This window comes from Ochotona princeps, chromosome 19 (assembly GCF_030435755.1).
Source record: "Ochotona princeps isolate mOchPri1 chromosome 19, mOchPri1.hap1, whole genome shotgun sequence".
NCBI lineage: Eukaryota > Metazoa > Chordata > Mammalia > Lagomorpha > Ochotonidae > Ochotona > Ochotona princeps.
Genome location: NC_080850.1, coordinates 4598153 through 4622409, shown reverse-complemented (window position 1 = coordinate 4622409; position 24257 = coordinate 4598153). Strand labels below are relative to the sequence as shown.

The window sequence follows — 24257 nt, the reverse complement described above, 5'->3', positions numbered from 1 at the left end:
GATCTAGAAAACAAGATCTCACTTGGGCACTTGGGGTTATGCATGCTGACGCAACCCATTGTCTCCTCTTGCCGTGCAGTCTGGTCCAGGCCTGCCATGCATGGTCTGTGGGGTGGGCGCCCATCAGGTCTGCCCTTCCCATGTGGCTCACCCCGTTTTCCCCTCCCCACCCTGAGCACGAAGCCTGTTCTTTGTAAAAAGGATGTCTTTGTTGGTTGTTACTGTCACAGACCACACAAGATGAGCCATAAAGGTAGAAGTTGGTTTTGACGTTCACCTTCTAGGGGTTGGGAATTTAAGACTGAGTGATGACATTCAGCCAGGACCTGGAACTGCTGCATCTCACGGTCAAAAGCAACAGGGCAAGCTGGCCCACGCAGGCAGCTCCCAACCACCTTGACTGCTCTCCTGTTCTTTCCACAGGGAGGACTCCTCCCCCATGACCCATCCCCCTCCCACCCAGTCCACCTCTCCACACTGCTGCCTCCCCTAGTGAGATCTGGGGGGATAAGCTACATTCAAACCATAGCAACTTGTGCTCCCTTGTGATACTTGGCATTAAAACTTAGAGGGCACCTAGAAAATACAAGTTTCCATCATTTTCTGGATATCTTCCCAAACACCTAGTTCAGACTTGGGCCATAAAGAACTCTGGGCTATGGATTAATCCTTCAGGTTTGGATTATTTACAGAGCCCTAGCCTGTCCCTCCAGCTTGGTATATTTATCCCCACTTCCAACCTTTGAATTTAATTTCCATCTAAACTACCATAGTATATTTTTTAAAAAAAGATTTGTTTATTTGCAAAACAGAAAACAGAGACAGGGAGAGATAGTGAAGTGCTGCTTCACTCCCCAATTGGCTACAACAATCAGGGCTTGGCCAGGCTTAAACCAGGAGACAGTGGCTCCAGCTGGGTGTCTCCCACTGGCAGCAGGATTCCAAGGACTTGGCCCACCTTTTGCTTCCTTCCCACGTGCTGTTAGCAGGACTCTGGTTCAGAAGCAGAGTAAGTGGGGCTAGCACTGGTGCTCCATTATGGGAATTAGGCATTGCAAAGAAGCGACATAAGCGGATGCGTCACGACACACCCTCCCTGCCCAGCAAAGGCACTTTCAACATTCGGATGGGATGATGTCAGTGAAGACAGAACCCCCAGAGAACTCTTTCCTGTGACGCATCAGTTCCTTCTGCCTCTGTTTCCAACTCAAGTTGCATCCTTTGTCGGCCTGTGCTCCACTCTGCCTCCAAGCACTCACATGGGCTTGGATCCTCCTCTGCGCACCTCCGGCTCAGTGCTTCTCACTTTGTCTTCTGCAAGTGTCTCCTGAGAACCGAGATGCACAGAAGTCACTCCTGCATCCCCGTGTCTGACGTGGTTCTGCTATAGACCAGGCATCCAGCTTGTGTCTCTGTTCTGACAGATGATGAGGCTTCGGATTAGTTGGCAAACCATAAATGAGATTTTCTCCTTTTCAGTTTTCTGAGGTGCCTTGGGGGAAAATCATTTTTTTTAAACATGAAAATGAGGCTAGGAAAATCGATGGCATCTCTCTGCTAAAGGAGATGGCAGAAAAGCACTCCCCGCCCCCGCTCCCCTGATGTCGGGGGGCAAGGCTCCAGAAAGGGGAATGGAAGGTCCCTTTTGCTTCACTGTGCATTTCCAGTGGACCCCAGGATGGACTCCAGCAAACCGTGCTGTTGCTGCCTGCTGCGACATTCTGCAGCAGGTGCACTTCCTCCACAGCTCCTTTCTTCTCTTCTGTTAAGGATGAACTGGTAGGGCTGCTCTGCAAACGATTTCAGTCAGATGCCTGCATTCCAGGATGCCTCCTTCCAGAAGTCAAGGAAGGAAGGAAGGTCAGCCACAAGACAGGAAGGAACATCTGGACAGAGCATCTTCCACATTCCAGAGACAGAGCTGGAGGTGACCGTCATAACTGTCCCGTGAGGGGGACGTTGTTCGGCTAATCCGCTTTGTGCAGAGGATAAAGCAGAGGATGAGGGAGAGTTGAGTTGTCGTGAGCTGTCTGAGTGAGACAGGAGCCACCTGAACCTCACCTGAGCCATCAGAGTGTCTTTTCTGTTCTCTGCAGGTGTATCACTGACCCAGTTCTTACTCGTGGTCAGATTCCCATAACACCTTGAGCCAGTTTATGGTGTCTTATTGCAAGTATGTGCATTGTTTTCACAGCTTAACTTCAACTTATGTCCTTTCTTCTTTCTGTTTACTTCCTATTTTCCTCATCTGTAAAGTGAGGATAACAACAGTGCCTGTTGCAAATGCAGGCTGAGTATTTCCTGTGCAAACTTGACCATGACCAGAAGTGTCATGAATTTGTTTTTTTTTTCTCAGAATATGTGCATCTCCATTATGAGGTATCTTGGGTCAGGGTCCAAGATCTAAACACAGAACTCACCGGCGTTTCCTTTACCCCTGGCCTTTGGAGTCTGAAGTCATTTTAGGCCGTATTTTCAGTGCATCTCCATTTTGTTTGTGACCCATCAAGGGAGATCAGGTGTGGAACTTTTTAATTCGTGGTGCTACGGCAGTGCTCAGAGAATTTGAATTTTGGAGTACTTTTGGATTGCAGATTTCTATGTTAAGGAAGGCTCAACCTCTGAGAGTTGTGAAGATGTGGTGCAGAAATGATACCAGGTGCTTGGGGCACAAAGTGAGCCGTCCCTGAGCATTAGTAATCACGAAATCATCGCTGGTGAATTGCATTGCACTACTTGTGGATAAAAGGCAGAGAGTCTAATAAAAAAAATGAATGAAATTAACTAGGTGGCATTTATTTATCGAGCACAGATTAACCAGTCCCTACTGCAGCAAAGCCCAGGCCCGGTATAGCAACCATCAAGATGGATCCACAAGGCCCTCCAGAAACAAATGGCTGAGCCAAAACCCAGCTGTGGTTCGAGCAGGTGTCCTTTTTGTATTGTTTTTTAAAGGTTGATTTATTTTTATTGCAAAGTCAGATATACAGAGAGGAGAAGAGACAGAGAGGAAGCTCTTCCATCCAATGACTCACTCCCCAGTTACTGCCACGGCCGGTGCTGTGCCGATGTGAAGCCAGGAGCCAGGAACTTCCTCCAGGTCTCCCACGCGGATGCAGGGTCCCAAGGCTTTGGGTTGTCTTTGACTGCTTTCCCAGGTCACAAGCAGGGAGCTGGATGGGAAGTGGAGCTGCTGGGATTAGAACCGGCGCCCATATGGAATCCCGGTGCATTCAAGGTGAGGACTTTAGCTGCTAGGCCACGCCACCAGGCCCACAGGTGTCATTTTTAAACCAGATTGCTAGGCACTGTGCATCTTCTGCCCACCCTGTTGACGTTCACATCACTCCCGTAGCTCCAGGCTTTGTCCCCAGTGCTTCAAAGAGGAGTTTTGTGGGTGAAGGAAGACCGCAATGCCTCTTGCTGGCCCCTTCACCTTGCAAGGGCTGTGGAGACCATGGGGTGATCAGTATGCAAGCGGCGGGGCAGGGGGGACATAACAGCTGCTGTGGACTGCTTCGGTATAGAGAAGGTAATCGTGCTAGGCTCCAGGTCCTCGCCTTAATGCTCTGAGGAGATGCTCCTTTTGTGGCCTTGCAGACTGTGTGTGTGTGTGTGTGTGTGTGTGTGTGTGTGTGTGTGTGTGTGTATGTGTGTGTGTCTCCTTATATCTCCTGGATGATTTTTTTTCTCATCAGCGAGGTTTACAAGAGATGGGAACTTCTAGCATTTTGAGCCAAGGATTGTGGGTGAATTCCAAGGGTCTGATTCCCGCTCCCAGTAAAATCACAGAAAAGTTAATTAGGGCTGTGACTCACTAGACCATCTTGAGAAAATGAGTCAGTGGAGCCAGGCATCTGGCTACGTTAGTGGCAGGAAGTTGAACAATCAGCTCCACTGGTCTCTGCTTAAGGGCCTGTCTAAATCACAATGACAACAATAGCAGCCTTGTTTATGGGTGCTTTCTGTATACAGCATCTTGGGAGGACCTTGGCTACAATGATTGGTCTTATTTTTGCGAGTAAGTAGATTGAGGTCCAGACAGGTGGTATCATATGACATAAAGCCATCCAGCTAGTGTAGGGCAGAGTGTAGATGGGACCCCAGGTCAGTCTGATATCAGGATCTGGCCTTTTCTCTTACCTTCCATTGTTTACATGGCTTCCCCTTTACATGGCTGCATCCCAGTCTCAAATGAACCTGCTGCACTACCTGGTCCCTGAATGCTTGGGAACCCTGCATTTTCTTAATGATGAATGACAAGCCACCATCATGGCAGCAGTCAATAAGCCTTGTAACAGACACTGAGACAAGGACAGAGTGAGCTGCCATCTATTTGTCCACTGCCCAGAGGCCTGCAATGGCAGGGGACAAAACTAGGAGCGAGGATCTCAACCCAGGTTTCCCATATTGGTGGCAAGGACCCAGTCATGTGAGCTCTCAAGGTGTCTACCAACGTATGGCATTAGCAGGAAGAAGCTGGGAACCAGAGCTGGGTATCAAACCCAAGCACTCCAGCATGGGCCATGGGCATCCCAACTACTAGACCGATTGCCTACCCTGGTTTGAAATGAAATGGACAAGGCTTAAGGGGGTCAACACTTTATCCCCTCCACCGCAGGTTCCCTGGACTCCTGTTTTTTCTTCCTAATGATTATGCCAACAGCACATTCAATTGAAAAATGAGTTACTGCTTTGCACTGTTCCAGGGAGATACTGCTGCTTCTCTTTCAAGGATCCCACAAATATTAATGACTTCTTGGCTCGAAAGCCTGGGGTTGCACATCTACACCACTCCCTCCCATGGGGTGTTTTCTTCTCCGGGTTCTGAAAGAGACTCGTGAATTATTGCTTACATCAAGTTCAGGCCGCAGATGTTTCATTTCCCTTTTACTTTCCAAAGGCAATTTGCTCAGCGGGATGCTTTGGGGCACTGGAGAATTTTTTTTTTTTGGTAGGGGGGAGGTGTTCTGCGGGAGCTGAGAAAATGTGATGATGACGCAATCTTTCTGATGATAGGAATGTCTGTATCCGGGGAGGCACTTCAGTGGCAGCAGGGTGCAGGGGAGGCGCACCGGGTCTCTGGGGTCACACCGGCACCTTGCCTCCCCCCCCCCATCCATCATTCTAATTTCCTGAGGCAGGTGATGAACTTCTCTGGGTTTCCTTTTCTTCATTTGCAAAACGGGAATAGGAAAGGACCTATCTGGCAAAGTTGGTTGTGTGAATTATGAATAGGAAATAAAAACGCAAATCACTCTCCCGCTTGTCAATCTCAGTGTTCATTCTGATCCTTTCCAGTGGAATCATCTCAGATGTGGAGAGTGTGGCCCACAGACAGGCCAGTTTGTTCTTTAGGATTCTGTCCTGATGGAGAAGTGAGCAGAGTCAGGCTGGTGAACAGGACCAACCAAAGATGTGCACTTCCAACCCCATCTTCCCATTGGGGGTTGACATTTCTACCCAAGAGAGTATCGTCTTCTCTCTCTCTCTCTCTCTCTCTCTCTCTCTCTCTCTCTCTCTCTCTCTCTTAAAATGTTTATTTTATTTTGCAATGAGGTGATGGGGAGGAGGGGAGAAGGAGAGGAAGAGGGAGAGAGGCTTCCATCTGCTGTTTTACTTCTTCAAACGCCTACATTGACTGTGGCTGACCTGGGGCTGCATCCTGGTGCTGGGAACTCAGTGTGGGTTTGCCAGGTGGGTGGAAGGAAGCTGAACACTTGAACCATCACCACTGCCTCCCAGAGTCGGTGTTAGCGGGAAACAGGGATGAGGAGATGGGAGCACTCCCAGTTGGGAAGTAGGCCCTCCAACCTGCTTTTTTTTTTTTTTTTTTTTTAAACTGTGAAGCCAAATTCCCATTCCCCCAGGAAAGTATCTTGACAAAATTTGTTCTGGTATGTCTCCTAAGATATCACTTATTGAACATGTACTGTTTCAGACCAAATCACATATGCACAAAAGTCTGACAGATATAGAAGAGAATGACTTGACAGTATTGAATAAGCACCTGTAAGACAGGCAGAGGAAATTTGATTTTAGAGCTTCAGGCATGTGCGTTCTTCCTGGATCTGGGGTCCCTGGGCTTCTGCTCTACTCCAGGTACTGGGCTCGGCCTTACCAATCAATGATCTAATTTCCTGCTTACGTCAATACTTTGAGGTAGTTCTGATGATCCCAGCTCCAGATGAGACTCCCAAGGCCCAGGAAATTAAATCAGAGAATCAGGAATGAAGGAGTGGGAATACAGACTGAACGTCTTCTGGCCAAAGCCACGGCTCTGATTGTTGCCCTGTTTTTCTGTCTTTGTCAGAGCAGAATGATCAAATGGAAAGGTGCTCTACCTGTGGTCCCGGAGAAACTTGCCTGGGGATATCAGTGCTTGAGGGGAGGCTCAGCTACTGGGGTTTATCTAAAAAGAGAACTTGGTGAGCACCTTGATTGGGCCGAGAGGAAATGGAGTCAGTTTTCATCACTAACATCTGCAGACTGGGATTAGAAGGGATTTTTGGACCAGAATTCTGTCCCTGTTCCCTTCTTTTATAAGATTTATTTATTTATTAGTTTATTTAAAAGAGCAGCAGGGAAAGAGGCAGACACACATAATCACATTTATCTTTTGTTCTCTATTTAAACAGTTGCAATAGCCAGGTCCGGGCCAGGCTGGAGCTAGGAGCCAGGAACTTTATCCTGGTTTCCCACATGGGAGCCAGGATCACAAGTGCTTGCGCCCTCTTTAGCTTACTTCCTTGGCACATTAGCAAGAAGCTGAATTGGAAGCAGAGCATCCAGGATTGTAACTAGTGTTCTGGCATGGGGTGGCAGTGTTGCGAGCAGTGGCTTAACTCGGTGTGCCAAGTACTGGTCCTGACTCTTTCCTCCTGAAGCTCCATGTTAAGGAAGTCTGAAGTGCTGTTTTCCCTTATTCATCAGGGATACATTCCAGACCCCCAATGGATGCCCAAGATGACAGATAGTACACTACATCTCACATGTACCCTACTTTTGTGTGTTTAAAAGGTCTACTTATTTATTTGAATGGCAGAGTTGCAGAGAGAGAGAGTGAGGTGAAGGGTGATGGTGCTGCTGGAGGTGGAGAGGTCTCCCTTTTACTGGTTAACTTTCCAGATGGTTACAATGGCTAGGGCTGAGCAAGACTGAAGCCAGGAGCCAGGATCTTCTTCAGGGTCTCTCACATGGGTGGCAGAGGCCCAAACACTTTGATCATCAGCTGCTGCATTCCCAGGTGCATTCCTAGGGAACTGTGTAGGAAGTAGACAGCTGGGTCTCCAACCAGTACCCATGTGGGATGCCAGTATAGCAGGTGGTGGCTTAACCCACCATACCACAATGCTCACCCCATTCTATGCCTTTCAGAATAGAAACGTGCTTTTAATGAAGGTTAATTTATAAATTATGTGCAGTAACAGCTAACAACAATCATTAATAATGTGCTGTAATGAAACTTAACATGAAGTTCGTCTCGTTCAAACTATTTTATTGTACTTGTAATGTTTCAGATGACACGATGCCTATGTGATGAGATGAAGTAAAGTGAGTGGCACGGGCATTGTGACATAGCATTAGACTCCTATGGATCTTTTTACCTGAAGACACGCCCTGTGATACCAAGACAATCCCTCTGGTAACCCAAAGAGCTACCAGTAGGCAGGTGGACAAAGCAAAGAGTCATAAGCTATGCAGGATGGAACAGGATGGCTTGAGATTTTCTCATGCTACTCAGAGCTACATGCAATCTAAAGCACATGCAATGTTTCTGTCTGGGCATCTGCGCTGAACATTTTCAGACCACTGTGGACTAGAGATCACTGAAATTAGGGACAGATAGGGACTAAGCGTGTTGTGCATAAAAGACAGGCCCCAAAGGGCAGTCAGAGGACCAAGAAGGGTTCATTCCCCATGACAAGCATCCAACAGCTCTGGGAACAGTTCCCCCAGTTAGTACACTAGGGGCATGAAGTGGTGTGTGTGGAGGGGGAGCAGCCCCTACAGGACTCTTCAGCTCCTCCTGCTGCTGTGGCCACCCTCACCCTGGGGAGGAGGAACCTCACCCTTGCAGTGCAAGAAGGCAATTTACATCACAAAAATGCTTGCAACAGGTGGAGCTTTCTTAAAGTCCAAGTTCACAGCTGTCAGCCAGGGCCAATTCCCCAGCTAAGGGCCAGCCCAGAGGCCAAGTTCTCAGCTGCCAGCAGCAGCAGCCATGTCAAGGCCAGCTCGTTGAGCCCTTTTCTGCATGAAGGTCCTCCAGGACTCCTCCCAGGGTAGAGTGTGTCTGTGCACCTGGGTGCATGCAGGGCAGGAGGAGGTGCAAGCGAGAGCAGAGATTCCTTCTTCCTGTGGACAAAGGTGGCCAACTGTGCAGAGGGATGGAAATGCTGCCTCCTCTGCTTGCCACTCCCACGGCTCTGTGTCCCGGGGAGACGCTGCGGTGTATGCCAAACTGCGGTATTGGCAGGCGTTACTCCTCAGCTTGGCAGGAGTTGTGGGAAGACATGGATTAGTTTATCTGGCTCAGAAACTCCTGCTGGCACGCCTAGCAGTGCCACACATCGGAATTCAGAGGGGGAAGATTTCTAATTTTCCAAACCAGTTTTGCTGACCTGATTTTTCTTTTTTTCTCAACTCTTCTGCCAAGAAGCAGGATTGAGGAATGAAAGTAGCTTTAATGGAACAAGCAATTTGGCCTGCTGGGCTCCTGTCTCCATGGAGATGGAAGCACAGGCCAGGCGACTTCACCTGCTGGCTGGCTGGTTGGGATCATAGGAAGACACCTGTCCATGGCTGTGGTCTGCACCGATGGACCTCTGAGTGGATGGGATGTGCTGGCCCTGCTTGGAAACTCTCTGAAGTTGGCAGACAAATGTGGGTCCTTTCAAGCTCACTTCCGCGTTCCTTATGCCGAGCCCAGGACAAAAACTGTGAAGGGCATCATGGAAGCACCGTCTTCACTCTTGGGAAGCTTTCCGGCTGCAGGGGGCAGCCGGTAGGTCAGTGACAGGGGTTAGCAGGCTGTCCTGACTCAGGTAACCCTGACCAGGACCAGTGGCTATGGGAGCTTCCCTGGGAAGCAGGCCTAGGTCTGGGAAGGCTTTCCAGGTGTGTGTGTGTGTGTGTTTCCAAACGCAGGCAGCAGAAGGCACACCAGTAGCAGAGAGCACAGCTGGAGCTCTCAGGAGCTAGAATCCCAGAGCCTGCTCTGTAACTGTGTGTGTGAGGGTCCCTGGGACAGGAGTGATTGGTGTCTTAGGACAGGTGTGCAGGGTCACGAGAGGAAGACACTGCAGTACTGAAGAAGAAAACAGACCCAGCATAGGGTCCAGACAGACTTGATCTCCTACTAGGTCTTGCTCCATGACTGATGGGCTGCATCACGCCAATGACCGAGCCTACCTCTCACCAGCTCAGAGTCCTCCTGAAAACAAGGTGTGTCCCCAGGAGCCATGTTATGGGGTTCTGGGTAGGGCTGAGCACACACAGTCAGGCCATTTTCTCCATTGGTTCCACATTTGCAGATTCAATCAATTCCAGATTAATGCAGATTACCCACTGCATCTAGCCAGTGTCTTATGACTTTTCCTAAACAGCACAGTGTAACAGCTATTTGTACAGCCTTGTGTTATAAGTAGCTCAGAGACGATTTCAAGTCCGCAAGAGGATATGGGTAAATTACATAAAGGGAGTAAAAAATAATCATGAAAAAAATGGAATTAAAAAGTAAGTTTATGTTGGTGCAAAAACATTTTTAAATTCCCCTCTTGGTTTTTTAAAAATTCGTTGACAATAGTTACATTTGTAGTAATATGAATAGAATACATTTTATTCATTGCATATGTGCAGTTCAGGAACACAGTCACATTTTCCTGGCTCCCCTGCTTCCCTCCCCCCGCCCCCTCATGTTTCTTCATCATACATATTTGCAAAGGCTTCTCATAGACAAATGTGATGCCATTTTATGTAAGCGGCTTGGGCATCTATGGACTTTGGTGTCCACAGAGAGTTCTGGAATCAGTCCCCACAGACAGGAAAGAATGACATATTTGAGTCAAGAGATGTGAATTCCTCAACTCTGATTTTGGGCTTGACTCCAAGTTACTTGCCTTAAAACCTCTTGGATGTGCGGAAAATGCCCGTTTCTGGATGTGGGGTCGGCCGAGGGCATTGTCCTGGAATGGATCAAGCAGAGGAGGCGGTTGGGGCCCAACAAGAGATGCATCAGTAGCGAAGTGCCTTCTGACCCATCTGTTTGAATCACCTGCCTGAACTCAGGGCAGGACTCTCAGGCCCTGGGGAAGCTCAGAGACTCTTGGGGGACCACAGTCAGCTGGGGAGGACAGATCACAGATGAGACGACACAGTGCACGCCCAACCTCCCTCAGGCCAAGGAGATGACTGAACCGAATCTAGCCCTCGTGAGGCATGACTGACAGAATCAATGGCAGGGCCAAGCAGCCTTGCATATGCTCTCAGCATTACAAGACACTTTCTTTTTTCAACGTTCTTCCTGGGTACAACTCACCAGATGGACTTTTTTTTTGTTAAAGAAGTCTTTTAAACTACTTATTCATCCATTCCTTTGTGAGATAGACAGAGCTTCCACCTAATAGATCCTTTCCCAAATGCTCGTAGCAGCCGGGGCTGGGTCAGGCTGAGGCCAGGAGTGTGACGCTCAGTTCAGGTCTCCCACATGATGGGCAGGTGCTCACCCACTTGAGTCATCACTTCTAGTTCCCAGGAGGCACAGCAACAGGGAGTTTGAACCAGGAGCAGAGTCGAGACTCAAACCCCGGTACTGTGACACGAGATGAGTGTGCCACAAGCGACGGCGCCCTAACCTCCGTGAGAGACACTTGCGTTTTCATAGTTCTGTAACAAAAGCATAGAAGAGCACAATTGAGAGCTGCTTTACAGCTGGTGAAGTCGAGGCTTGCCTTGGTTCTGGGAAGACACAGACTTGGTGTGTGAGGATGTTCTGGGTAGCTGTGCAAAGCTGAAGGGACCATAGGTGTGTAAAATGGGGTAAGGCAGAAAGAACCAAGATTGTCATGATGCCAGACACGTGGACAGGAACAAGAAGCACACACTCTACAAAGGATTGGAGACACTGATCTGAGTCAATAGTATTCCCCTGGGTTTCCAACAAGGTTATTATTTTTAAAAGATTTGTTTATTTTTTTATTTGAAAAGCGGAGTTGCAGAGAGGGAGAGGGAGAGAGACAGAGAGCTCTTCCATCTACTGGTTCACTCCCCAAATGGCCACAGCAGTCAAAGCAGGGCTAATCCAAAACTAGGAGCCAGGAGCTTCTAATCCTGTCTCCCACGTGGGTGCAGGGTCCCAAGGACTTGGGCCATCCTCTGCTGCTTTCCCAGTCCGTAAGCAAAGAGCTGGGTCGTAAGTGGAGTAGCCAGGACAAGAACCAGCGCCCATATGAGATGCCAGCACCACGTGCAGAAGCTTAGCATCATATACTGCAGTACCAGCCCTCCAAGGTGGTTCTTATAATAAGAGTCCAAAAGATTTTTTAAAAAAGATTTATTTATTTTTATTGGAAAGGCAGATTTACAGAGAGACAGAGAGGAAGATCTTTCAGCTGCCGGTTCACTTCCCAAATGGCCACAACAGCTGGAGCTGAGAAGATCTGAAGCCAGGAACCAGGAGCTTCTTCTTGGTCTCCCACATGAGTTACAGAGTCCCAAGGACTTGGGCCATCCTCTACTCCTTTCCTAGGCCACAAGCAAGGAACTTGACGGGAAGTGGAGCAACCCAGGACACAAACCGGTACCCACATGGGATGCTGTGTTTGGAGGTAGAGGATTAACCACCAGAGCTATTGTGTATGGCCCAAAACGTTTTTTAAAAATAAGAATAAACTCTAACGTGATTATAAGTTTCTGGACAATATGATAAGCATGGGCAGCTGGACTTTGGAGCTGGGTAGCTGTCCGTTGACATCCTCACTGCTTATCACTGATATAAAGTTGTCGTGTCAGCCTCTGCCAAATGGTCTGGTAGACAGTTCCCACCCGTGGAGTCATGACCACATCAGAGGGTGCTGTGCCTACGTGCACACCATGAGTGCAAAGGTTGTTCCAGTGGGAGTCCCATTCATGAGTGTGCACGGTCTAGAGCACTTTCATGATCAACTAACTGCAACCCATCTGAGGGAATCCAGTTCATGTGAGGTGGCTGCCAGCACTGCCCCCATTGACAAGAGAGGTTAAGCTGAGGCTGCTGAAAGGCAGGCAGAGTCCAGGGAGGATGGGGCGGGTCATGCACTGAGTGAGACTTGGAGCTGAGCTTTCCCTCCTAGCAATGTGCGTTCAAAGGCTGTATCCACTGTTTGTTACTAGACAAAGGACTAAGAAAACCAGGGGGGCCGGTTGGGTGGAATTTAGGGAAGCTGTGACTCGGTCACACTTTGCAGTCAAGCCCTGTTGTCAGTATCCTTGGGGCTGAGCCAGGTACAAGGCGCCGGGCAGGCTAATTCGGTCTCGGGAGGTTCCAGCTGCCATGGAGTGAAGATGCATGTCCGTCAGGCAGCGCCGTTTTTATCTCCCGCACACAATCTCATTTCCCTGATGTGAGTGGTTCATGGCTTTGAGGTTTCCAGGGTTTGCATTCTTCATCAAAAAGGGCCATTTATTGGGTGTGGTGGTGCTGTGGCTGTGGCTGTGCCTGAATATTAATGAGGTGCCTGAGGTCCTGCAGCAACTTCCAGGCAAAGGGCTGGTGGGTGGGGACCTGTTTTCTACACTGCTTCCGACTTGGGGTTTGGAAGTGGGGGGGAGGTTTGCCACCCTGAGGTGATGTCTGCTGCGGAACGTTCACCCTGTTTGGGGCAGAGCCTCTACTGCAGGCAAAAATGCAACTGCTGGCCAGCCAACAGCTCCCCGAGCAGTCCGTGAGCTGTGCCCAGGCACCGGGGCAGCAGTGGGCACTCTCTCAATGAGTCTTCACTGCAACAAGGGCTCGGAGAGACGGAGTGCTTTGCCAAAGGTCGCACAGCACCCCAGAAGGAGGCATGAGGGAAGGATGGTGGGGTGGAGTGTGGCTGCAGCCACTGCAGAGGGCTGCATGTCCAGGGTGAAGGCTCCAGCTTTCCCAGCCACAACAGAAGCTTCTCATTGAGGGCATAGCAGGAAGGCAAGCAGATCGCTTTAGGACCAAGTCCTGATTCTTCCAGCATAGACCCAACAATGATCCAGACAAGCCTAGGCAGTGATTTTTAACCTAACTGGGCTCTTCCTTGCCCCTGCAGTCACACTGCCCTACTGTGAGTGGTCTGAAGGCTCATGGCAGGGTGTGGTGGTGTCGTAAGCAGAAGGTTAACCGACCATACCACAGTGCCAGACCCCAGACTGTACTAGCTAATGAGCTGTAGGACTTGAAGATTATTATATAACCTGTCTGTACCTCAGTCTCCCCATCTGAAAAATGGAAATAGAGTCACCTAGCGCTCTTGTGAAGTCAAGCAGAGTGCCGTGCACAGCAGCCAGCACACACGTGGCACATAACACTACCAGAGGGCAAAGGAGGCTGTGGGCACACAGCAAAGTGGTCCAACGTTGCCTGAGGGCTCCAGGAAAGATGTGTGGGGGAAGCAGATCCTTGAGCTGAGTCTAGGATGAGCAGGTGTTTGCCTGGAGTTCTGCGAGTGAGTGAGTGTGTGTGTGTGTGTGTAGGGGGCTGGAGCATGATGGGGAATGTGGGCTGAGGCAGGAAGGGCCTTGTCTGCTCTTCAGGAGCCAGAACTTGATCCTCGGGTGTGACTCTCACTCCTCGGGGAATTGGCTCAGGGGACTTGAGAGGAGCCAGTGAGGAGGACAGGAGACTGCTGCACTTCGGGGTCGAGGAGCTGGGCGCCCTGGCCAGGAAGCTTCTGGTGAACGGTTAAGATGCCATGGCAGAGCCAGAAGCTGCCCAAGTTAGAGGTGGGCTGGGCGCTGGTTCTGGTGGTGCAGAGCAGGGGCAGGGAGGGGGCAGTGGGCCATGCCACTTCCCATGGTGGCTGAAGGATGACACAGAGGCAGCTTCTGACCATGGGGATTCTAGGTGTCCGTGCTGCACCTTGCAGAACGGTCCTGACTTAGTGTTTACCAACCGAGGGATTTCAGGCAGCTTAGTTTCTCCATCAGAAAAATGAGGATAGTGTTTCCCCCTACTTTAGGTGGTTGTGCTGCTAGTATAGTTCTGAAAGATTTGTTTTTAGCTTTTATTGGAAAGTTAAATATACAGAAAGGAAGAGAGACAGAGAGGAAGATTCTCCACCCAATGATTCACAACTCAAGTGGCTGCAATAGCAGGAGCTGAGCCGATCTGAAGCCAGGAGCCCAAAGCCTCTTCTGGGTCTCCCACATGGGTGCAGGGTCCCAAGACTTTGATTCGTCTTCAACTGCTTTCCCAGGCCACAAGCAAGGACCTGAATGGGAAGCAGAAGCAACCAGCACCCTTATGGGATCCCGGTGCATGCAAGGTGAGAACTCTAGCCACTAGGCTACTGCACTAGGCCCAACTCTTATAGTTTTTTTAAAGATTTATTTTTATTTGAAAGTTAGAGTTACAGACAGAAGGAAAGACACACACACACACACTGAGAAAGAGAGGGAGAGAGAGAGAGAGAGAGAGAGAGAGAGCGAGAGAGGGAGAGGGAGAGAGAGAGAGAGATCTTCCACTCGATAGTTTGTTTCTCCAAATGACTGCAGCAGCTGGAGCTGAGCCAATCTGAAGCTGGGAGCCAGGGTCTTCTTGTGGGTTTCCCAGGAGGATGCAGGAGCCCAAAGACTTGAGACATCCTCATGCTACTTTCTCAAGAGCATTATTAGGAATTTGGATCACAAGTGGAGCAGGTGGGATGTGAACTACTGCCCTTACGGGATGCTCATGCCATAGGCAGAGGCTTTGCCTACTATGCTATGGTGCTGGCCCCGATAACCCTTATAATCGATACAGTTATTATTGTTGTTGCTGTGTGGAGATATAGATCATGGCGCATGGATCTTAGCACGCTGGGCCGAGCACCTCTTTACTAGGACTAGTAATGCAGACCTAATCTGCTTCACTCTGCCTTTTTTTTCTGCTGTGAGCACAGACACTTATAGAGGCATCTTGGGCACACCTTAGCATGCTGACCCGAGCCCTGAGTCTCCTCAAGGTGGCAGGGGTTTCTGTGCAGGCAGGTGTGTGGGGCTGGTGGTGGGTGGGGCTGGGAAGATGGGATGGGGAGGAATAGAAGGTGGAGTGGAAATGTTTCCACATCCCACGTACTTCGTGCACAATGTGGTTTGGACCAGGATGGGTGTGTATGTGTGTGAGAGAGAGAGAGAGAGGGAGAGAGAGAAAGAAAGAAAGAGAAAGAGATCTTAATTGAACCCAACATTGCAGTTCAGGAATGCCTCTGGTCCCTACTTTGCCTGAGTCTCTGTGATAAGTATAGAGAACAGGGCAACTCTGCCTGTAGTGTCCACAAAAGATGGAGTTTGCAAGGTCTGAGTGGTGAACAGTGACCCATATCCCCACTGGAGAAGCAGAGGGGGCCAGCTCCACAGCAAGGAAGAGTCCCATGTTCAGGGCTGGGTGGGAAGGCTACGGGAGCCACCCACAGGAGTGGTAGTATGGGTCAAAGGCTGCTGGCCATGGCAGTGGGAACGTGTAAGCCAGGCAGTGGAGGTCGAATGGGATAGTTACTCTGAAATCCCGGGCACGGACAGTGGAAGCTCCTGTTTGGGATAGCACAGGGATGGTGTTGGTCTCCAAAGCTCCCCAGGGGCGGACCTCTGCCCCTCCCTGCCCACCCTCCACTTGGTCCCCAGAGGGCTCCTGCCAGCAATCCTGAGCTCTCTCTGTGATGGACATGGAATGCTGTGGCCTGGGCCCTTCTTGCCTTCCCTGTCTCTTCCTGCGCTGTGTTCCAGATGCTGCTCCTGACTTCATGTGCCTACTTGTATGTTTGCTTCTTCCATGTCTGCCTCCATCCCTGCTGTAAGTTGCTCGAGGCGAGGACCGTATCATGGTGCCTGGCAGGGAGCCAAGGAGTGAGTGAGCAGGCAGAGTGGGCCAGAGAGGGGGCGGTCCTCGCATGGTGAGCACAAGGGTCATGATTATAATGACACACTCAGACTCAACGGCAGAGGACTAACAGGCTGTTTATTGCTAGTCCTAGGTTGTACAATTCAAGAGGTGAAAGCAAGGGCTTTGCTCAGTCTCCAAGGAGCGATGTTATATAAACTCGTCAATAAATATTGATGCAGACCTCAGGCTTTGAAGCTTAGAGGGGCTTTGTGGGGAAGTGGGATTTTTCTCTCTGCAGCCTCTGAGACTATGGTGGGAGCCGTGTTGCAGGGACCCAGCATGCGTGCGCAACTTCTGCATTCCACAAATCTGCTTGAAAGAGGGAGAGAGAGGGAGGCGGGGTGGAAGAGGGAGAAGGAGAAGGGAACGGGAGAGGGGATGATGGAGGGGGAAGGAGGGGGAGGGGCAAAGGGAAGGGAGGAGGAGGAGAGAGGAAGAGAGAGGGAGATGGGGAGCGAAGGAGAGGGCAGCGGGAGTGATTGTGTGGGACACCCTGCTGCAATCCAGTCGCCACAAATGTAACCCTGGAGCCTCACCAGGGATCTCCCGGGAGAGATCCATGCCAAGCTCTCCTCATAACACACATTTCCACGAAATATTTGCCCATCTCTTAGGTGCACGCCTTCTGAAAATTTTCCACAGCCAAATAAACTGATCTTCTGATGCTATTTTCTGCAAACTAGTTACTGTTCTCTCAGGTCCTTCCATAAAAAAAAAAAATCTGCTTTCCCTCTTAAAACTCCAAGGAATTCCCTGTCCTTCCCGTGAGGCCTCTGCACCTGCCCAGCCTCACAGGCCTCTCCTTGCTTGCACCCTCTGAGCCAGCCATGCCGGGCTTTGCAAGGAGTGTGCAGAGTGGCCAGTGTTCTGCAGTTCCTGTGCTTGGCAGGTGCCGCTTCCTCTACTCAGAGCCTTCTGCCGGCCTCCTCCCCCAACCCTCCATGGTCCTAGTATCCTAGTTTCTTCACAAAGTCACTTCTGTGTCACACCCTAAGACCTCTCTGTCCCCTGCCCCTTGGGTCCTGCAGACCCTGCTGCTGATAATCCTGCTTACAGCACCGCTTCGTGTGCAGTAGGCACCCAAGTCTGCCCACCCGCCATCTCCTACACAAAGGGGGTGGTGTGGGTGGGGCTGTCTGGCTGCCTTAGGATCTTGAGAAATGATTGGCCTTGAGTTGTAGATGTTGCAAAATTCCAGAATTTTCCAAGGAGGCCAACTCTTCTGTTTCACCCTAAGACACAGTCTGACCTGTTAGCCTTGCCTGGGTGGAACCCCACTGGGTGGGCTGAGGCTCTGATTGGCATTAGGCCTGAGATTGTTAGCATCATGGAGGCGGCCCCATGGTTACTGCACACAGAACTCTCCTCCACCCTGCCTGCTCGCTGCAGGCCCCCTTGGGCCTCCAAAACATTCCCAAGGCTGGAGTCCACCTTGCAAGGACTCTGATGGAACCAGTCTGGGGTGCAGCCGGGAGATGAGGATTGACTGCCTGCATGACTCCATCATGACATAGTGGGTTAAGCTGCCATTTGTGATGCCAGTAACCCTTCTGGGAACCAGTTAGAGTCCTGGCTGCTCCAATTCAGATCCAGCTTCCTGGTAATGGTTTAGGAAAAACCATAGATGGTCCTAGTATTTAGTTCCTTGACAACCATATGGGAGACCCAGATGAAGTTCCTGGCTTTTACCTGGCTCAACCCTGGCTGTTTTGGCTTTTTGGGGAGTGAATAAGCAGGTGGAAGATTTGTCTTTTTTGATCCCTTCCACCCTTTTTGCAACTCTGACTTGCAAATAAATGCATAAATCCTCAAAAAACAAAAATGAAAGCATTGCTTAAATGACCTCATCAGTGAGCAGCTGCCATCACACACCCTACTGCTCACATCAGCATGTTGGAGTCATGGCTGTCTTCTCTGCTTGCACATCAGAGCTTATAAAACCCATGTCCTGGACCCCTGGGGTCTGGGCTTCCCCGGGACCCTGTCCCAGTTTGGAGGTAAAGGCAGGGTCAGGCTGAAACTCTGTGCTCTGTACTTTACACATACGAGACCTGTTGTGGATGCGCCTATGGCTGGGTTTGTGCCCTGATCCTGCAGTTTGTTGCCTTGACTGCGCCCCAGTGGTGACCCCTATAAGACAAGGATGTGCTGGCAGGATCTGAGTCCCCCATGCAGGAGAAGTCACCTCTTAGGAAAATGGTCTCTGCCTCTCTGCCCCATCGAGACACAACTGCCAGGGTCAGGTTTCTGCCTGGGGTCCAATTTTTTTTTTAATTGAAGTCAGATTTATAAAACATAGAATCAATGATGCTAAAATGAATACTTCAGTGGCGTTGAACACATTCATAGTGTGCCAACCAGCACCCTTGTCTACTCTCAAATCATTGCAACATTTTGAGAGGAAACACCAGGGGCTGGCATTGTGATGTAGTAGGTTAAGCTTCTGCCTGTGGCGCTTACATCCCATTTAGATGCAAGCTCCCATTCAGACTGCTCCATTTCTGATTGTGCTCACTGATAATGCTCCTGGGAAAGTAGCAGAAGATGGCCCAGGTCCTTGGAGCTTTGCACTCATGTGAGAGACCCCCCTAAAAATCTCCAAGCTCCTGACTTTGGGCCAACCCAGCTCCAGCCACTGTAGCTGTTGGGGGGTATTTCTTTCTCTCTCTTTCATTCTTTCTCTATAGCTCTGCCTTTCAAGTAAAAAGAAATGAATCTTAAACACAGAAACCCTGTGTGATCATTATCCACCCCCCATCCTATGAATAGGATCGTGTGATGTGTGGCATTTTATGACTCTCTTTTCAAGGTGCATTTGCATTTCCTGTTATGGCTGAATGCTATTCCATAGAATAGTCACAGAATGGACAGTCTTCCCTTATGGGAACGGGATTGATTCTGAGACTTCTAAAAATGCCAAGTCCATGGAGGCTCATAAAATGACTTTTACATGTAACTTGTACACATTTTCCTGTATTCTCGGGGGGGGGCCTTTTTTTGTGTCTGCCAAAAGTCATTTTTAAAAGAATATGTATTTATTTACTTATTTAAATAGCTGTTACATGGGTTGTGTGTGTATGTGTGAGTGTGTCGGTGGGGAGGTGGGCAGGGGAGATCTTCCATCAGTCCCCAGATGACCATTGCAGACAAAGTTGGACTAAGCTGAAGCCAAGAGCTAGGAGCTTCTGCCGGAACTCCCACATGAGTGGCAGGGGTTTGATCACTTGGGCCATGTTCCACTGCTTTCCCCAGGAGTGTTAGCAGGGAAGTGGTTCGGAAGTGGGACAGCTTGGACTCCTATGCCCATATGGGATAACAGCATTGCCAGAGGTGACTTCAGCTGCCGTGCCACAAGGCTGGCCCTTGCCAAAGGCCATTGGGATATTTATAGCATCATTTGCAGGCCATCCAAAATGATCAACTTAAAAGTGAGCCTGCTCAGGATTTATTGAATCTTGAATCCTGCCTGCAGTTGCCTTGGCAGGGCCAGACCAGATGATTTCCAGGGCCCCACCCTGCCAGAAACCGTCTGTAGGTGATTTGCAGTACTTAATGCAACACAAACAGTTGTTATAGTGTATTGTTTAGGAACTGAGAAAAGGAAGGGAAAACACGTTCAGTTCAAATACAACTTTTTCCAAATATTTTCAGGCTGCATTTAGGTGAACCCATGGATACTATGGCTGATGCTATAATTTGTGCTGCCATTCCTCAGTTGATGGGAAATCAGGGCATTTTCAGCTTCTTTATCTCTACACTCCTCCAAACATTGGCCAGCTGTGTTCCTAGCTCTTTAGTCTTGGCGGGCAGGGGTCTTGCCCTTTTTCAACACCAGGGTTTCAAGAGGGTGTTTGTGTCTTTGGCTTATTTCCTACTGCACGTTCAACCTGCACTGACTTTTCCATTTTGGCCTTATGTCTTGCTGGTGGTTCTGGTCCAATCACTGTACTGTCTCCCCTTGTAGCATGCTCAGCTCAATTTGGGGCGGGAGGCTGCAGGCTTCAGATGAGGGCTTGGACTGATGGAGGAACATAATGTGTCGGCAATGATTATCATAAAATAATAAACAAAAATAGAGAAAAATGAGGTTTTACATATCTCCTCCTCAAACTGTGTATAGATGCCTGAGGGGTTTCTCATAGACAGGCCCGTAGGACTCTCCTTGCAGCCTCCTTCTCTTTTCTTTCCCCAGTCTCTGCCATTCAGGGTGTAAAGGTGTCGCCAACAGCTCCATTTGTTTGGAGCTATGTGAACTCCTTCTCCTTTCATGCTCATAAAACATGCCCTGGAGAGAGAAGGAAGTGAGATGCAGGTGTTTCAGACTGATTGGGTTTTACCTCCATGAGAGGAAGTCTAGCATATTTTGAGGCCAGTAGACTCAAAGGTCTACTATATTTTTAAAATAGCAGGTAAATGGCATTCTGGTGATGATGACACTGGCTGTTCCAACATCATGGAATAGACTCCACCCCTTTGTGCACTGGCAGTGTGATGGGGCCTGAGCATACTCGGTGATCCTGGGAAACCTGGTGACTCCTCAGAGGTTAGCCATGTACTCTTTTCTGATAAATCCTACCAGCATCTCAAGTTTGTTTGGTGTTGCATTGCTTCTTAAATGCTTGCTTGTAGGTAAGGGATTGGAGATTCGGAGTTGGAACTTGTTGAGTCCTTCTGAGCAGAAAGGGAACGTGTCTCAGCTTACGTTTGACAAAGATCTCTCTGCTTGCTGAGTCAAATCATCCAAGATGGCAAAGAAGAGATGAATGAGCAGGTTGCGTCCACTCTGCGGGTCATGGGGGATGAAGACATGGGCCCGGCTGGAAGCAGCTGAGTTCACAAGAAACACCAGACCTTGGGTGAATCTGAAAGAAATAGTAGTTTTTGCTGGGAGGTAGGATGCCAAGAACAAGAGAGAGAGAGAGACAGAGAGTCAACGATGACTTCAAAACTCCTGGCTTTTGTGCCTGCAAAGGTGGAGTTGACATTTTTCGCAGCAAGGAAGAATCCATGGAGAACAGATTTGAGGTGGGGGTGGAGCAGGGCTGCTATTGAGGGATGTTTTCGAAGTGTGTATCTGGCAACTGGTTGATGCTGCATAAATAATCAGTGTCTGAGCTTGGAGGTGGACAATGGATGTGGTAGCAGGGGCAGTGAAGGCCAAGAAGCATGGGGCATGTTGGCTTAAGGCTCACTCTCTTCCTGCTCTCTACAAGGCTAACAGAGAAAGTAGAATGAGAGCAGAAATCACATGTGGAGACAAGAAGGAGCTTCAGAAATTGCGCTGCAGAAGGGGGAGGTTGGGATCCAGAGTACAAGGTGGTTTGCCTAAGGCTGCCAGTTAGTGGCAGAGCCAGGACAGAGCCAGTTTTCTGGGCTCCTGGCCACCCTTTCTTTCAGGTTTTGAGTGTTCTACATTTGGGCTGGTGATGGGCAAACAGAGGCTGAATGGTTCTCAATGTGTCTCTCCAGGTCACCATCCTTGTCAGCCTGGCCCTAGCTTTCCTCGCCTGCATCGTATTCCTGGTGGTTTACAAAGCCTTCACCTACGACCACAGCTGCCCAGAAGGATTTGTCTATAAGGTAAGGAGCTTCTGGCAGGTGAGTGGCCCTAGGCTAGCATCAGTTTCGATTAGAGGGATTAGTGATGTCTTTGTTGGCACAGAAGTTCTGGGTCTGGCAATCTCCCTGTATATTGCTTAGAATGAAATACGCACCTGGAAAGGTATTTTCAAGTATGCATGAAAGATTTCATCTCAAGTAGGCAGTGGAGACACCACTCTCCAAGGTCAGCAGATGGTCTGGCTTTCACCAGCACATCCACAGTGAGAGAATACCAGTTCACTTGACATTGTCGCTTCATCCTTGGCCACCTCTGCAGGCATGGAGCTCCCTGGCCTATCCACAGTGAGAGAATACCAGTTCACTTGACATTGTCACTTCATCCTTGGCCACCTCTGCAGGCATGGAGCTCCCTGGCCTGGTGGATGTAGCCTCACATGGGCCACAGAGATGTAAAGACAGGGAACAGGTGCTGATGAGGCCCTCTACCCTAGTCTTGCAGCTAAGCCTCTTTCTCCCTGACTCTGCTCTGAGGACAAGCGTTCCCTTGCAGACTGGACTGCCTCTGAGTCTCATTTCTCTAGCCTGTAACATGTGTGCTGATACTGCCAACCTATGAGGCTTTAAGGAGCAAATTTAAGTCAGCAAAATTAGCAAAGGGCCTGCTAGATAACATGCTCTCAGCGAATGTTGCCAGCAATCAAGAAAGGATCTGCCTTAGAGCTGACACAGGTGCTAATATTAAGAACTGTAGGTATCACTTACTGAGTATATACTTTATGTCCGGCTCCTGGTCCAACACTTCCTTAAACATGTCACTATACATGTACTCAATGGCACTGTACAACCATTCTTAAAAATAGGGTATGTCACTCTCATAGAAACTAAGACTGCTTTGTGAAAAGAATTTTCCAAGACACCACAGCTACTCTGGTCCAAAGGAGGTCTGCACAGTGACTTTCCCAGCCTGAAGATATGTGTTTTTCCTTTCTGCTGTTAGCTTCCTATGATTCCAAACTTAATCAGAATCAAGATTCAGAAAGATTGCCACATGGTGGGATCAAGTCGAATGAATTGCATGTGAGAGGTCCCTCTACAAGGGAGCTCTATGTGGTGTGAACAGAAATAAGAAAAGCTGATTTCCTAGTAAAGAGCAGACTCATGTAATGCATGGTCCACAGGACTGAAATTAAAAAGCAGAATGGTTATATGGGCACACTTTTCCTCAACAGCAAAAATAAAAAACTCCAAAGTTGAGCTGTTTGTACTATGAAGACATTGCAGAGCTGCAGAGAAAGCTCAGAGTTCATTCAGGAGTCAAGCGTTTTGCAGTCACCTTGGCATTATCTTGTGACAGTTCTTCATCTATGTAAGAGATCATTTGTGTCTATAGGATGCAAATATATAACTTTGATGTTAGAAAATGAGACTTTTGACATGAGAACAGAAAGGATACAATGAAGGAAATAAATAGCCATTACCTGTGGGCAGCATCCCAGAGAAGCCACTGGATCATGGGTGGGAGGATCTGGTGGTGGCACCAGTAGTGTCTACCGGCGTTCCCCAATGAGAAGGTGGAGGAAGTTGTCTTTGCGTCATTATTAGTATCAGGATCCTTCTGGCTCCTTCTAGCTTTGGTGATGATGGTGGTGATGGTGATGGTGTTGGGGCTAAGGAAGGCCTTCTTTGTGGCAGGGGCCCAGGTTGGGTTGCTGCTGCTTGCTTTCTGAATGAGAGCCTGTTGGGGATATGGCCCCCAGAAGGGGTGGATTAGTGGCAGGTGGGGGAGGAAGCAGCCGGTAGAAGGATGGCTAACTCTTGTCTCTTTCTTCCTAGCACAAGCGCTGTATTCCAGCCTCCCTGGATGCTTACTACTCATCCCAGGACCCTAACTCCAGAAGCCGCTTCTACACAGTCATCAGCCACTACAGTGTGGCCAAGCAGAGCACTGCCCGGGCCATCGGGCCCTGGCTGTCGGCAGCTGCTGTCATCCATGAGCCCAAGCCACCCAAGACCCAGGGCCATTAGAAGCCTAGACCAGCTAGAATAGGGACGAGGGGAGTGGGGGGCGGTGGTGGAGATGGCGGGCCCCCGTTGATCAAGCCAAGCTCCAGTAATAAGACAATACTGTACTCCTGGGAGATGAGGGCGGGGGTGGGCTGGGGGTGGGCGGGAGGGAGGAGCTCTCCTAAAATCTCGTGCGCTGGAGTCGTCTGAATTGATATTTCTTTTTTGTCCCTTGGTATCGTTGATTTGTCCCGAGTCAGGCTCATGTACAAAGGCATGTTTCGTGTTGAGTGTTCCCATGTAAGATATTTTCAAAGCCACTGCTTATTCTTTGTTAGGAAAACATTTTTTTTTTAAACAGAAAGACAGGAAGAAGTAGGAGGTACCAAAGCATGGAACCATAAAGAGTGCGGCTTCTTAGACGGGAAAAGTGAGAGCTTCAAGTGGGCTTCCGAGGGAAGGGCCCAAGTGAGTGATGCAGGATGGAGCCCCGTCATTCGCTGTTGGCCTGCAGGGGAGCGAGGAGAAGACAGAGCGGGGGAGAGGACTGATTTTGGCACTTCTAAGACCAGGATGAGCTCAAGCCAGACTAAAGCATACT

The 24257-nt window shown here is 49.4% G+C and overlaps 1 protein-coding gene across 1 annotated transcript in view; it reads left to right on the top strand.

Annotated features, from left to right (window-relative positions):
• The window catches only part of NSG2 (neuronal vesicle trafficking associated 2), a 54958-nt gene extending 30953 nt beyond the window's left edge, over window positions 1-24005 (top strand). Inside the window, exons 4-5 of the mRNA XM_004587410.2 lie at window positions 21560-21670; window positions 23486-24005. Coding sequence (XP_004587467.1) covers window positions 21560-21670; window positions 23486-23677 — 303 coding nt within the window. The 3' untranslated portion in view covers window positions 23678-24005. The remainder of the gene's footprint in view (window positions 1-21559; window positions 21671-23485) is intronic.
• The last annotated feature ends 252 nt before the right edge of the window (window positions 24006-24257 follow it).